Source organism: Pleurodeles waltl, chromosome 2_1 (assembly GCF_031143425.1).
Source record: "Pleurodeles waltl isolate 20211129_DDA chromosome 2_1, aPleWal1.hap1.20221129, whole genome shotgun sequence".
NCBI lineage: Eukaryota > Metazoa > Chordata > Amphibia > Caudata > Salamandridae > Pleurodeles > Pleurodeles waltl.
In genome coordinates, this window is record NC_090438.1 from 461,843,149 (window position 1) to 461,857,388 (window position 14,240).

The 14,240-nt window shown below is 46.6% G+C and overlaps 1 protein-coding gene across 2 annotated transcripts in view; it reads right to left on the minus strand.

Annotated features, from left to right (window-relative positions):
• Positions 1 to 3,437: 3,437 nt before the first annotated feature.
• The window catches only part of BTK (Bruton tyrosine kinase), a 448,809-nt gene continuing 438,006 nt past the window's right edge, over positions 3,438 to 14,240 (minus strand). For both annotated transcript variants that reach the window (XM_069213457.1, XM_069213465.1), the window contains exon 19: positions 3,438 to 6,629. In XM_069213457.1, coding sequence (XP_069069558.1) covers positions 6,564 to 6,629 — 66 coding nt within the window. In that variant the 3' untranslated portion in view covers positions 3,438 to 6,563. The remainder of the gene's footprint in view (positions 6,630 to 14,240) is intronic.

Genomic DNA, 14,240 nt, shown 5'->3' on the forward strand with positions numbered 1-14,240 from the left:
CCCCTCCTTAGCACCTTAAGACCCTCACGGGTGAGTAGTGCGCTTTACAAATTCCTGATTGATTGATTGATCCATCTTAACTCTGTCACAGTTTCCAGCTCGGGGCTGGGTGTTTATCCAGACACATCAGAGGAAGTCCACCCTGCAGCCTCATTGGTGTAGCCCACACCTGGTGCTACTCATCACCAATAAAGCCATGAATTATTGTGGATTGCCTACATAGGCTCATTCCTCTCTGTATAAGTGTGCAGCACCTTTCTGAGATGGCTACTCACCAGTGCCCATCTGTTGACCTGCACTGGGCCCTATGTCAGGGCCCTCTGTCGGAATTGCTGCTGTTTCTGCCTTCTTTCCTTCAATTAGGCAAGATCTACGAAGTCCACTATCTCCATATGTCCCTCTGCAGCCATACAAGAATGCGCACATCACCACTCATCGCTACCGCCTCTATCCCAGATGAATGTCCATCTCCTGGATAACAGATCATCTTGTAGGTCTGGTCTGCTCTCTGGACTACTGCCCTCAGCCTCTGGCTCCTGGTGGGCTTTGTCATTTCTGTGGAATGGGGGCTTGTTGGAAAGTTAATTATATTGCACCTTTCCTTCAATTGAGCCCCTGTTCTGTGAACGAGAAAAACCTTTACTTTCTGTTGCTTGAGAAGCATCGCCAAACGATTAACCTTTATTAATGCTTGATCTGAGGGATCTGCATGCACTTGCCTTTGGATGTTCTGCGGAGGTGTGCTGTGGATCAGAGTGCCTCTCAGTAAAAAAAAACTAAAAACACCTTCATTGATCTGTTCTACTATAGGACACAACTGCCAGAATGTGCCGGTGCCTCCCAGGAGTCTTGAAGCATAGAACAATCCCACCAGTTACTCTGGGTCCAATGTTGCTTACCTTGCTTACTCTGAAAGGGGGCAGCTTTGTGAGCATAGAGAAAGAACTAACTAGAATACCTTTGTGGGTCAAAGTGAATGTGACACTATTTTAGAGAACATACATCATGAATCAAACCCCTATCAACACCATTTTCCCACTGGCATATTGTTTCACAAATGTTGATATCAAAAGGAACATTCATATTTTATCTGTGGCAAGATAGCTTACCTCTGGCTGCCCTGAAACTGGGTTGGGGTCTGTTATGCCAGTTATGTGTCCCTGGCCATTAGACACTCTGGCCCTCATTACAACCCTGGCGGTCCAAGACCGGCAGGGCTGTTTTGGCTGAAGCACCGGCAACAGGCTGGTGGTGCTTCAGAGGGGATTACGGCTGCGGCAGTAGCGCCGCAGTCGCACCGCCGGGGCCGGCGGTTTCCCACCAAATTTGCCCCGGCGGTGATAATCCACCAGGGCAGCGCTGCTTGCAGCGCTGCCCAGGGGATTACGAGTCCCCGACCGCCGGCCTTTTTCTGGTGGTTTGAACCACCAGGAAAAGGCTGGCGGTATGGGGAGTCACGGGGCCCCTGGGGGCACCTGCACTGCCCATGCCACTGGCATGGGCAGTGCAAGGGCCCCATGACAGGGCCCCATGCAGCTTTTCACTGTCTGCTCCAGTTGGAGCCGGCTCCTATGTTGCGGCCGAGATCCCCGCTGGGCCGGCGGGGATCTCATAATGACCGTGGCGGGGTGCGGCTGCATTGGCGGCCGCCCGGCGGTCAGATCTTGGCGGGCGGCTATCATAATGAGGGCCTATGTCATGTATCTCCTTCAACACCTGTGGGTATGCTGCAAGGCTTCCGAAGTGAACATATTCTTCTCCATTTTGTTTCCCAACTATGATGTGGGACAGGTCATTAGAGAAATGAAAAACAATATTCAAATACTGGAAGAAGTAGCCATTGCCACTGACATTAGCCAAGGCCTAATAGTTGACCAGCTGGACACCAAGAAACAATGCTGCTACAGAATAGAATGGCCCTGGACTATGCCTTTTATGCCAAAGGAGGGTCGTGTCCTATAGCATGTTCAGAATGTTGCACTCACATTCCTAACACCTCCCTCAATATTCATGAACAAATAGATCACATCAAGAATAACGTAAATAAATTACATGCAATTCAAAGTGGCTTTAACAGAAGTGCCATCTGGTCTTTGATAAGTAGACTGTTTGGGAAATTAAGAATTTTGAAATAATTATAACAGTGATTCTAATAGTTATAACACTTTATGTTTTGATTAAGTGGGTTTGTGCATCATCCAGTGTGCTTGTATTACTAAATGCATTGTCCATGCATATCCACTTGATACTGTTAAGGATGATGATGGAAAAAATGAAGAATTTAAAACTTAAGTGATTAGGCTGTTTGCTACTGAAATGTTGTACGATTTCATCTCAGGGTGATAAAGGGGGCCTTGAGAACACAAACGTTTCATATACCTTTCTGTTTATATTAACAATTGCCAGTTTATTTTCATACTTGCTTGAAAAACACTAACACCTTGGCAATATTAGACATTTGCAAATATTTTAAATGCACTGCTATGTTTTTATTTAATGGTGTTTACTGAACATTTAGCGTAACTGTAATCATAACTTCATTCTGAAGCTGGCACAATGAAGCAGGAACTGCAGAAAGTAATGTCGTCACCTGTTTTACCTTAACTTACTGCAACATTTTCAAGTTTCTATCCCACTTTTACCACACCTACTCATCAGTGCCTCTGTAGTTTCCATTTTACCACGTTCTTCCATTTCTTTGTTTGCATTGAGATAAAGTCAGGGGTGTAGCTTTTGGTGGTGGGGGCGGTGGGAGGTGTTTGGTGTGTTACACCCCCCTAAAAATTTATTCTGTAACTAATAGTTGAGTACAAGTTCTTTCAGTCGGGTAATGTGAAGTGTTTGTCAAACTTCTCCTGGGACTTTTACATGTCCACACTGACAAAACCACATACACTCTCTCTCATCAATGTTTTAAAGGCCTTAAAATATGTTGAGTAGTTTGAAAAATATTGTGTTTTAAATAACCCTCTCTCTTTCCACTACTCCTTAAGCCCCCTTATGTCCTGCTTCTCATATAATGTATATTAGATATTCCAGCGTGATTGTTGGGAAATGTGAAGCTGAACATCCCCTGCACTCCACCCTCCCCTCCACCAATCATACTGACCAAGCTACGCCCCTGGATAAAGTGTATAAGTGTAGCGCAGAAATGTATGGGATTTAGCACTACAGGCACAAACTGACCAGAAAGCAGGCAGGGTGTTGCATTCTATAGAATAAGGGGTTCTCTTACAAGACAAGGTGAGACAGATCCAGGCCAGATTTACAGGATAACCAATAATAGAAATGATATCCATATAATTGGCTTGCATATACAATTATCTTCCAATCCTGGGATCATCCCTCTTCGGGTTTCTTAATATTCTGTTTTTACAGTAGCATAGTTTATTCGTTCATCTGCCTGGAAAGGGGCAGGAAATCCACATATAAATTATTGCACCTCACTAATTTTTTATGTAAATAATTTTATTTCTTAGCTCTTTTTAATGTTAATGCATTGTATAGTTCCTTTGTACAAGACACTGAAAATGTTTATATCTGCCACTTACAATGTGTGATGCAATAGAACCAGAATGCACATAAAGAAAATAAAAGCAATATTTAAAACAGATTCATTAATATTTAACCGTAACAAGAACATACGATGTAGATATTTTTTCAATATAGGCTATGAAGATGAGATAGAAACAGGGAGAGGTAGGGCATTCCAAAGTTTTGGTATTACCATGGTGAAAAAGCAAAAATGTAATAAGTAAAGAGAGTCAAAAAGTACTGTCAGGAGTACAGGGCACAAAGGAAAGACAGTAATAAGGAGAGACCTAGAAGGTGCAAAATGAGGCACATGAAATGCAACACACTTAAACTGAAGCAAGACTGGCATACCAGGTAGACATTGAAGCAGTGGAAACTGGAAAATAACTTAAACAGCAGAATAAAGAATGAAGAATCATCTTCAGTGACGACAGAGCATAGTCAGGAAGACCAACACAGAACAAGGAGAAATCAGCAATACTGATGAGATGCCTGTACATGACAATTAAGTGAATGAAAAAGTTAAGAACTGTATATTCACAATCAAGAACCCCTGCCACACTCCAGGCATCTCAGTCCTAAAGCCAGTACCAAACTCTCTCCCAACAACGTCTAATACGTTATGGAAGACAAACTTAAAGACTTTAAATCCTCACCCAGCCTAACCAAGACAAATATCAACACCATCCTCAGCTAACAAAGTTGGCAAAGTCACCCACAATGGAAACAGAGGGAGGTGAGGTTATCAAAGTTAATCGAGTGTGGGATGACTCCTGGTGGCCTGTCACTCTCGGAACCGCTCCGACTCCCACCGACCACGCACGCAACCTAGGATTCATCTTGGACCCCTCACTATCCATAAGTCAACACCATCTCCTCCTCCTGCTTCAGCACCCTCCGCATGCTCCGAAAGATCTACAAATGGATACCCACCGAAACCAGAAGAACAGTCACCCAGGCCCTCGTAAGCAGCAAGCTGGACTATGGCAATGACCTCTACGCAGGAACCACAGCCAAACTCCAAAAGAGGCTGCAACGCATCCAGAACAACTCTGCACCCATCATCCTGGACATCCCCCGCCACTGCCACATCACAGACCACCTGAAAAACCTGCTATGGCTCCCAGTCAACAAGAGAATCACCATCAAACTCCTCACCCAAGATCACAAAGCACTGCACAACACCAGATCAGAATACCTCAACAGACAACTCTCCTTCTACATCCTGACCCGGCGTCTCCACTCCGCCAACCTCGCCCTCGCAACCATCCCACACGTCTGCAGAACTGCAACCGGTAGTAGATCTTTCCTGCACCTCGCTGCTACAACGTGGAACACTCTTCCCACCCACCTGCGCCTGACCAAAGACCTCCTTACCTTCAGGAAACTTCTCAAGACCTGGCTGTTCGAGCAGTAGCAGCACCTTCCCCTGCCTTCTCCCTCCTCCCCTCCTCAGCGCCTTAAGACCCTCATGGGTGAGTAGTGCGCTTTACAAATCCCTGATTGATTGAGTGTGATGATAATCTGACAGCACACAAATAACCCTGTTGATAACTAAAATGTGGTGGTCTAAATTCATACAAGGGAAACTTCATCTAAAGCAAGAGCAAACCACATGCAAAACAGGAATTCATAACAAAAATTCCAAATCTTCATTTCCAAGGAAACTGTTGACCTCAGTTTAGAGCTTTTCAGTGCCCGCTTGCACCAATGCCTTCACTCCCATCCAAGACCCCATGCTGCAGCCTAATGAGCTTTTAATCATGAAGGTTGAAAGAACTCAAATGTATATGATTACTCAAAAACCTCAGCACTTTTCATATCTGAACCCCAACCTAAGGCTCTTCACTGAAGTCTTCTACCCTTCCAAGTGCCAGCTGATGCCACTGTAGCTTCTTCAGCTAGCATGCAGGCAATCACTCTGACCTGGCCAAGAAGGAAGCAAACATACTGACTTAGCCAACATCTGTGATGCATGTGTTAGCATGTGGATATTCCCTGAAGATGTTAAATATGATTTACTCTCAAGAAATCGTGACTGGGACCCACCTTGTTATTCTGTAACTATCTGAATGGATGTGTGAAAACTTGAAAAAAGTGGCTATGGTGCAATATAAGCACTCAAAGAAATCCATCACACTCTTATCAACCTTCAGTACGGTTCTTAGGCCACAGCTGTACATAAACTATCTCAATACATTTTATGAGCCATCTTTGCCATAGTGATTGACAGTCTTTCAGCGTAGTCTATGTACACCTGTCTGTGATCCTCTAGGTGTTTCTCCATGCCACCCTCACTGATCACTCCCAAAGAACATCCTACTCCTCATAACACTGATCTAGATACTGAGCATTCTGAAAAATTGCATGGGAAGAGTTTGCCTCAAATTGAGCAGTTAAATCACTGATGTGCATCACCTGGACCCAACTCATCCTCTCTCATCCCTTACCTACCTTCCTTACTGCTTTGTCACGCATATAGAAAAGTTCAGAAGCTTACTATAAACATGTACATCTATCCAGTTGTATAAATGTCAAAAGGATATATTCTTGTTTATGTATCACAGAAAATACTATCCTAGAGTTACCACAGCCAACACACAATGGTCAATGCCAAACAGACAAGCTGACTGAAGTGAGTATTTTTCTCCTTCCCCATGCAACCTCCACCTTTTTCCATTTGCTTCCAATAAGATTAGAGGGACTTTACAACTAAAACTGTAAAGACCTGCAATTGAAATTCCATTTGCAAATGCATTTTTTGTTATGTGGATTTTGAAGTTTTGTTGCAAGTACATTTCTTCTGTGTTCTCATCTTGTGTTCTTCTGTTCATTTCCTACTTTGATCTGGTGAATAGGATTACCTTGATTGGGAACAAATATTGCAGACTGAACACTGAATGTTTGCTGGATCTCAGTCCATTTTTATATCCTTTGCTCTTGGAGTCAGACCCTTAGGGTATCTCCTATAAATATATTTATGCAATTGTCAAAGAAGTAAAAATTGATATTGGCTGAGACTTTCAAAACTATTCATCAATTTGTTCTGCAATGTGGTTGTGAAGTATCAGGAAACTGGGACGCGCATCTGGTATCTGAAAAATAAACAAAAGCAAAATAATCATATTTTACAACTGTAATTCACAATAGAACCGAATTTCCATGTTTTCGGTTAAGGAGATTTACAACCCCACCCAGATTCACAATGTATGTGGGGAACTGATATTCCATGCAGATTCATACACATTGTCCACTGTGTGCAAGTCCTGAATTCACAAAGATGGCTTGTGTGCTGTGAGGAAGGCAATGGCCTATCTTGTCTTCATGCACTCTGTGAATATAAATCCAATAAACCTTTCCCTCTCTATCTCTGACTCTTTCCAATTCCCCTCGTTGTTACCCTCCACTTTACAATTTCCTCTCCATTTCATTATAATTCCCTCCCTTACATCATAATTTAATTATTTTAAATCTATTTCTTGATTTTCTTTCTATCCCCTTCAAATTCCTTGTCTCTAACATGTCTGCACTCTACATTTTCTGTCACCTTTTCCCTAGCTCTTTCTTTTGCCTTTTATCAGTCTTTCTTCTCGTTCCCTCTACAAATCAATCTTCCTCTTTACTCTCCTCTCATGCCTTTTTCTCTTTCTCTTGCTCTTTTGTGATAAATTCATCAACTCTCTCTCCTTAAAAGAGTCTGAAATTTACTCCTGCAGGTTACTTCCTTTTTTTAGTATTTGTCCAACTTTTTGGGACTAGACAAACATTATTAGGAGAGCTCCTCGGAATCTATAACACCTCTACGTACCTTGTCCTTGACCCAGTCATAAACTACATGAGGTAGTATACAATCACAGACGTGAAACAAAACAGGAAATGCTTAATCTACAAACCACCCTCCGGCTAAGAGCTATAATTAATTAGCCTTACCTAAACACTTCCTGTTTTGTTTCCTGTCTCAGATGGGATATGTGAGATGCAGAGGTGTCTGCCAGGCTTTCACCTCCAATGATTCTTGTCACTGGTTTCTCTTTCTGCTGGGCTTTGGGGGTGCTTGTTCAAGATGTAGCAGCACCAGGAGTCAGGACACGCAGTTGGCCTCCTTTGAGCCAATTTTTCCAGGTATTGCTTTCTGTATTTCTTCCCCCCAGGAGAACTGCTTTGCGTGTTGGTTCTCCGCGGGTGATGTCAGGGGCAAAACACATTCAGTGTGTTTGCCCTGGTTGTTTTGCGCTTTCTCCCATCCCCGGCATGTTTACTGGATGAGTGGGGTACCATCTTCTCTCCCTGGCATGTGTACCATGCTGAGTTTCTACTGGCCACGCTTTGCATGTACAACTGCAGGAGGAGACAGTACGTGCAAGGGGAGAGCACGAAAGGCTGGACTCGAGTGTTGCATGCAAGTGTGTTGCAACTACATTTCCTTTCCGCGTTATGGCCACACCACACAGTGATTGTCAGCAAGTTGTTGTGAACTATGCTGTCAGCCATGCGCGTGGTCGAGTTTAAAGCAGTTTAAACTGCTTTCGACTGCAATTGTTTTTGAAGTTTCATTAGATGTCATTGTTGGCATTCTGTTATCTGCTGGGTTATTGGTGAAGCTCTGCCTCCTAAGGATATATTATGGGTATAAATGCAGGGAATAGAAGGCATTGGGTGAGGAGGAGAGGCTCAAAAGACTGATTTTGGAGACCTTAGCTACATTAAACAAAAACAAACAAGACTCTCAGTCTGGAGGGGTTCAGGAACTATATTCTGACTGTCAGCCTTTGGGTGGTCTTCCCCCAAACATTTTGCCTGCTTGCCTCCATTTTGTCTGGATTTTAGCTCTGATGGCCTTAAGACTCTGTGCTGCCAACCCGTGCTAAAGTGCATGTGCTCACTCCCCTAAACATGGTTTGATTGGCACATCCCTCACTGGCATATTTAATTTACATATAAGTCCCTTGTAAAGTGGTATATCATATACCCAGGGCCTATAAATTAAATGCTACCAGTGGCCCTGCAGCACTTATTGTGCCACCCACTTCGGTGGCACCTTAAAACTTGTCCCAGGCCTGACATTGCAGCTTGAAGGCAGTGTCCCACTGCCATGTCGACTTAGCATTTAAAACCCTTTGCCAAGACTTACACTCACCTTTTATAACATACAAGTCACATCTACGGTAGGCCTTAAGTAGCCAATAGGACAGGGTGCTGTGTAATTAAAAGGTAGGACATGTACCTTTCAGTTTTACCAGTCCTAGTAGTGAAAAACTCCCACATTTGTTTTCTCACTGCTGAGAGGCCTATCCCTCCTATAAGATAACATTAGGGATTTCTTAATAAAAAATTATAAATTGTAATTTTTAAACCAGAGGTGGTATGTATGTCATGTTTGGTACCTATGAACTTGTAATGATAAACCCTCTTTAATGGTAGAGTCAGATTTATCATCACAAATTTGAAAATGCACTTTAAAAAAGTTGGTATTTTCCTCCCCTCACACAATAGGGGGATTAGCAGAGCCTGAATGGGCCTTAAACTGACTTAATGGGGAGGGGGCGGCGGAGTTAAGCACAGCCCCACTTGCAACTAAATAGGCTGGGCTCTACCACCACTTAATAGGCTTAACAGCCCTGTATTTCCAGTGCATCCAGCTAGGAGCCAGAGCAGGGGGGGCAGGGAATTCATAGAACTTCAGAGAACCCTTCTGAAAACGTCTCCCAACTTCTAGGAGCAGGGAAGCAGGGTATAAAAAGAGTGCTCTGATACCTGCTCCTCAGGTCATTACTGGACATATGGATGGACTCTCAAAGGACTGCCTGCTGTTGTGACCTGCTGTGCACTCTGCCAGACTGTTGCTGTGCCTGGAAGGATTGCTTTGCTGCCTGGAGCCTGCTTGGGACCTTCAGAAACCATCCCTGCTGCGGTGTACTGCATCACCACCTACAACCAGGACTCCAGAAGTGACTCCAAGGGCTAGTTCACCTAGTCTCCTGTTTTGAGCCATGGGGACATAACAGGCTCCCACCTTCTTAAACCTGCACCTGGACCCAGCCTGAGTGAGTCTTGCACCCCCAAGAGGTCTTTCCCCACTCCTGGAACCTTGGTTGTGATGCTAAAGGTGCCCAGGTGGCCATTTTCTAAAACTGAGGACTTGCTATTTTGAACCTTAAACTTTAAAAACACATAATTCCAGTTCTACTAATTGGATTTTGATGGTTTGGGTGTCAAATAATTTATTAACATGTTCTCTACTGTTCTAAATTGGTTTGGTATTTTTCTGTTGTTTTTTGCACCGCGTTGCTGTTTGTGTACTGCATAAATACTTAACACATTGCCTGACTGCTTTTTGTGCCAAACCACCCAGAGTCAAGCACAGGTTAATTTAGTGACTTTTTGTGGTTCATCCTGCATTGGATTGTAGCCTCTGCTTGACCAGGGTTAACACCCCAGTCAACCAACAACCAATTTCTCACACTAACATTCTCAGTTCCAATTCTTCAGAGAAGTTGTCCCTAGGCTCACTGGAGCATACAGGAAAATGTATATCTAAGGACATGTTGCCAGATCTTCTTTCACATGTGAGTAATAACATGGGATATTCAGAGGAGGAAGTAACCCCCACCTCTAAAAACTCTGGGGGTCATTCCAACCTTGGCGGTAAAATCAGCTTACCGCTGTCAGAAGACCGCCAACATACCGCCGCGGTCATTCTGACCCACAACAGGCAAACCGTCAAAATACAGACATCCACAAAAGTCCGCCACACCAAAGGCCAGCGAGAAACTGGCGATGACCAAACCTCCACTGTCACGTCAACAGAAATACGCCCACACTATCACGACACACGAATCCACGCGGCGGTCTTTCAACCGCGGTATTCTATTGGCGGTACACACCGCCGCGCTCAAAATACACACACACTTACAAAAAACAACCACATTGGACAAATCAAAATACACACACCTGATACACATACAAACACCACTCCCACACACCCAAGACAATATAAAACACACACCCACATCACCCTCAAACCCCCACTCCTCCAGAATCGGGACCACTCACAGAGAAATAGAGATCCGAGCACCCAGACGCGCATTTTACTTTCACCCAGCAATATTACCACGCAGTTCACACAACACACCAATACACATCACCACACTTAGCACCACACAATCCACCCCACACATCACCCACACCACCCCATGGCACCGCAAAGACACCCCAGGTTTTCTGAGGATGAACTCAGGGTCATGGTGGAGGAAATTGTACGGGTAGAGCCACAGCTCTTCGGGACACAGGTGCAGCACACCACCATTGCCAGGAAGATGGAGCTATGGAGCAGAATAGTCGACAGGGTAAATGCAGTGGGACAGCACCCAAGAAATAGGGACGACATCAGGAAGCGGTGGAACGACCTACGGGGGAAGGTGCGTTCAATGGTATCCAGGCACAACATCGCGGTGCAGCTTGACTGGCGGCGGACCCCCACCTCCTCCCCCAGAATTTACAACATGGGAGGAGCAGGTCTTGGCGATCCTGCATCCTGAGGGCCTCGCAGGAGTATCTGGAGGAATGGACTCTGGTAAGTCTCATCTTCACTACTTCATCCCCCCCACCCCACCAGCATGCCAACTCATACCCCCACCCTCACCCCCATCACACCTACTCCTTGCAAATGTCTCACCATCACAACCCACCCATCCCAACCCCAAGCCCTGCATGCGACCACAAAGCATGGACACCCATCACCAAAGCATGCCCACTGCACATCCCCATCCCCCCCCCAAACCACCGTTACAAAAGCCCCCACACAGGAATGCCAGCACTGGGGTACACGGGCATCCACCCATTGCACGCTATGGCACACACAGATGCAATAACCATCCATTTATACCCCTGCAGGACCCGAATGCCACGTCACTGCGCAGGAGGGTCCACAAATGTCCACTCCACCCCCAGAAGAGGCCCACAGTGATGACAGCACCTCTGTCGACCTGGATCTAGATGACCAGCCCGGCCCATCGGGGACCTCGGGACAGTCGTTCCCCTCAGACAGCCACAGGCCACAGCAGACCTTCCCCCTCTGGGAACACCAGCACAGCACCCACCCAGCGGGCCTATCCCTGTGTCCCCAGGACACGTCAAGCAGCGGTGTGTCCACCACTACAGGGCACCCAGGTTAACCCACCACCCCAACAACAACAGGGACCTGGGGGCAGTGGTAGTGGGCACACGGTCCAGGGGACCTCTCCTCCATCATGGGAGCCTACCATCATTCCCAGGAGACGATGGCGACGGTCCTGGCCAGGTTTCAGGAGATCCAGCTCCTGCAGGAGGAACAGTATTTGGGGTTCAGGGAGGAACTACGAACCATCAGTACCGCCCTGGGCACCATTGTAGGGGCTCTGAATCAGGTAGTCACCACATTGCGGGACACTGTGGCACCACAAAGGGCCCCTGACACTAGCATGGACCAAGAACTGCCTACCACCTCTGCCGGCGCTAGTGGACAGGAGGCCCCGCCACAGGACCAACAGGCCACCAGCACCCCACCCCCTGCAGAAGGAGAACCACCCCGCAAGCGGGCCCTGAGATCTAGGAAGAAGACAGAGTAAGATGCCAAGACCCCCGCCAGCAAAGGATACCTCCGTGATTGTCATCCCAATGACCCACATTGTCACCCTGTCCATCCTTAAACTGCCCCTGCTCCACTTCCCACAGCCATTTGGACAATGCACCTGTGATAATACTAGTCTGGACTCTGACATAGACAATCCTCCACCATCCCCCCTCACCGATTTGCAACCACCCACCAATATAGAGCACAGAAATAAACACAGTTATTGCACAAAACATTCTGGAGTCTGGCTGTGATTTAGTACAAATGTATTAGAGATTACTGTGCCAAAATGCATATTTACATTGTAATGCCAACATACCACTGTCACACAGCTGTAGTCCATGGGGAAACAAAGCAGATGTCACGCAGTGGGGCCCACATCTCTGAAATCGGAAGGGAAAGTCACAACTCAGTTACCATACACTGGGGGAAAAGGACAGACAGTAGAGACGTAGTAGTGGTTAAGTATATGTAATATACCGGTGTGGATTCTTACCTGTGTGTCACTGAAAATACTGCTGTATTACTGTGTTCCTGTTGTCTATGTCGTCCTCTTCGGCTTCCTCGTCTTCACTCTCCACAGGCTCCACAGCTGCTCCAATACCACCATCTGGACCATCCTCCTGCAGAAAAGGCACCTGGCGTCGCAAAGCCAGGTTGTGAAGCATACAGCAGGCCACGATGATCTGGCACACCTTCTTTGGTGAGTAGTAGAGAGAACCACCTGTCATATGGAGGCACCGGAACCTGGCCTTCAGGAGGCCGAAGGTCCGCTCGATCACCCTCCTAGTTCGCCCATGGGCCTCATTGTACCGTTCCTCTGCCCTTGTCCTGGGATTCCTCACTGGGGTCAGTAGCCATGACAGGTTGGGGTAACCAGAGTCACCAATTAGCCACACACGGTGCCTCTGGAGTTGACCCATCACGTAAGGGATGCTGCTATTCCGCATGATGTAAGCGTCATGCACTGAGCCAGGGAACTTGGCATTCACATGGGAGATGTACTGGTCTGCCAAACACACCATCTGTACATTCATCGAATGATAACTCTTCCTGTTTCTGTACACCAGTTCACTCCTGCTGGGGGGGTACCAAAGCCACATGTGTCCCATCAGTGGCACCTATGATGTTGGGAATATGTCCAAGGGCATAGAAGTCACCTTTCACTGTAGGCAAATCCCCCACCTCAGGGAAAACGATGTAGCTGCACATGTGTTTCAGCAGGGCAGACAACACTCTGGACAACAACTTGGAAAACATAGGTTGAGACATCCCTGATGATATGGCCACTGTTGTTTGAAATGACCCACTTGCTAAGAAATGGAGCACTGACAGCACCTGCACTAGAGGGGGGATCCCTGTGGGTTGGCGGATTGGTGACATCAGGTCTGGCTCCAGCTGGGCACCCAGTTCATGGATAGTGGCTCGGTCAAGCCTGTATGTCAGTATGACATGTCTTTCTTCCATTGTCGTCAGGTCCACCAGCGGTCTGTACACGGGAAGATTCCTCCATCTCCTCGCATGTCCCAGCAGACGGTGCCTATGAAGGACAACAGCGAGCACAGAGTCAATCAACCCACAGGTACGTAACCACAGCTTGCACATAACACGATTCCCAATGCATTGAATGGCTTGTATGAGTGTTGATGCAAGGCGTAGGTATGTGTGACGCAGTAGAAAGAAAGCCATGTGGGCCCCTGAAATGGCGGCTGCCTGACCTGTGAAGTGCGACAATGGGATGTGAGGTAAATGCGCTGGCGTGGCACACCGTGGCAGTAGGCGGTCGAAGACCGCGGCGCTAAGCACCATTGGTTAACATTGAACCCTATGGGTCTCAGGAGCCAATGAAGATGTGCGCCGGCGGTTGCGGTACGCACCACCGCGGTACGCACAGCCGCGGGCGTGACCGCCATTTTCTATCAGCTTAATCACTCGATACCTGATCTTCGACAGGAGAGGACCTACACTGCAAGTGCTGCTGTGACCTCAGTCTGGAAGAGACAATGGCTCATGCGACTGGGGAAAGGGCCCTGCCTTCACTGCTCAGGAATTGGAGAAACTTGTGGATGGGGTCCTCCCCCCAGTATGCACTACT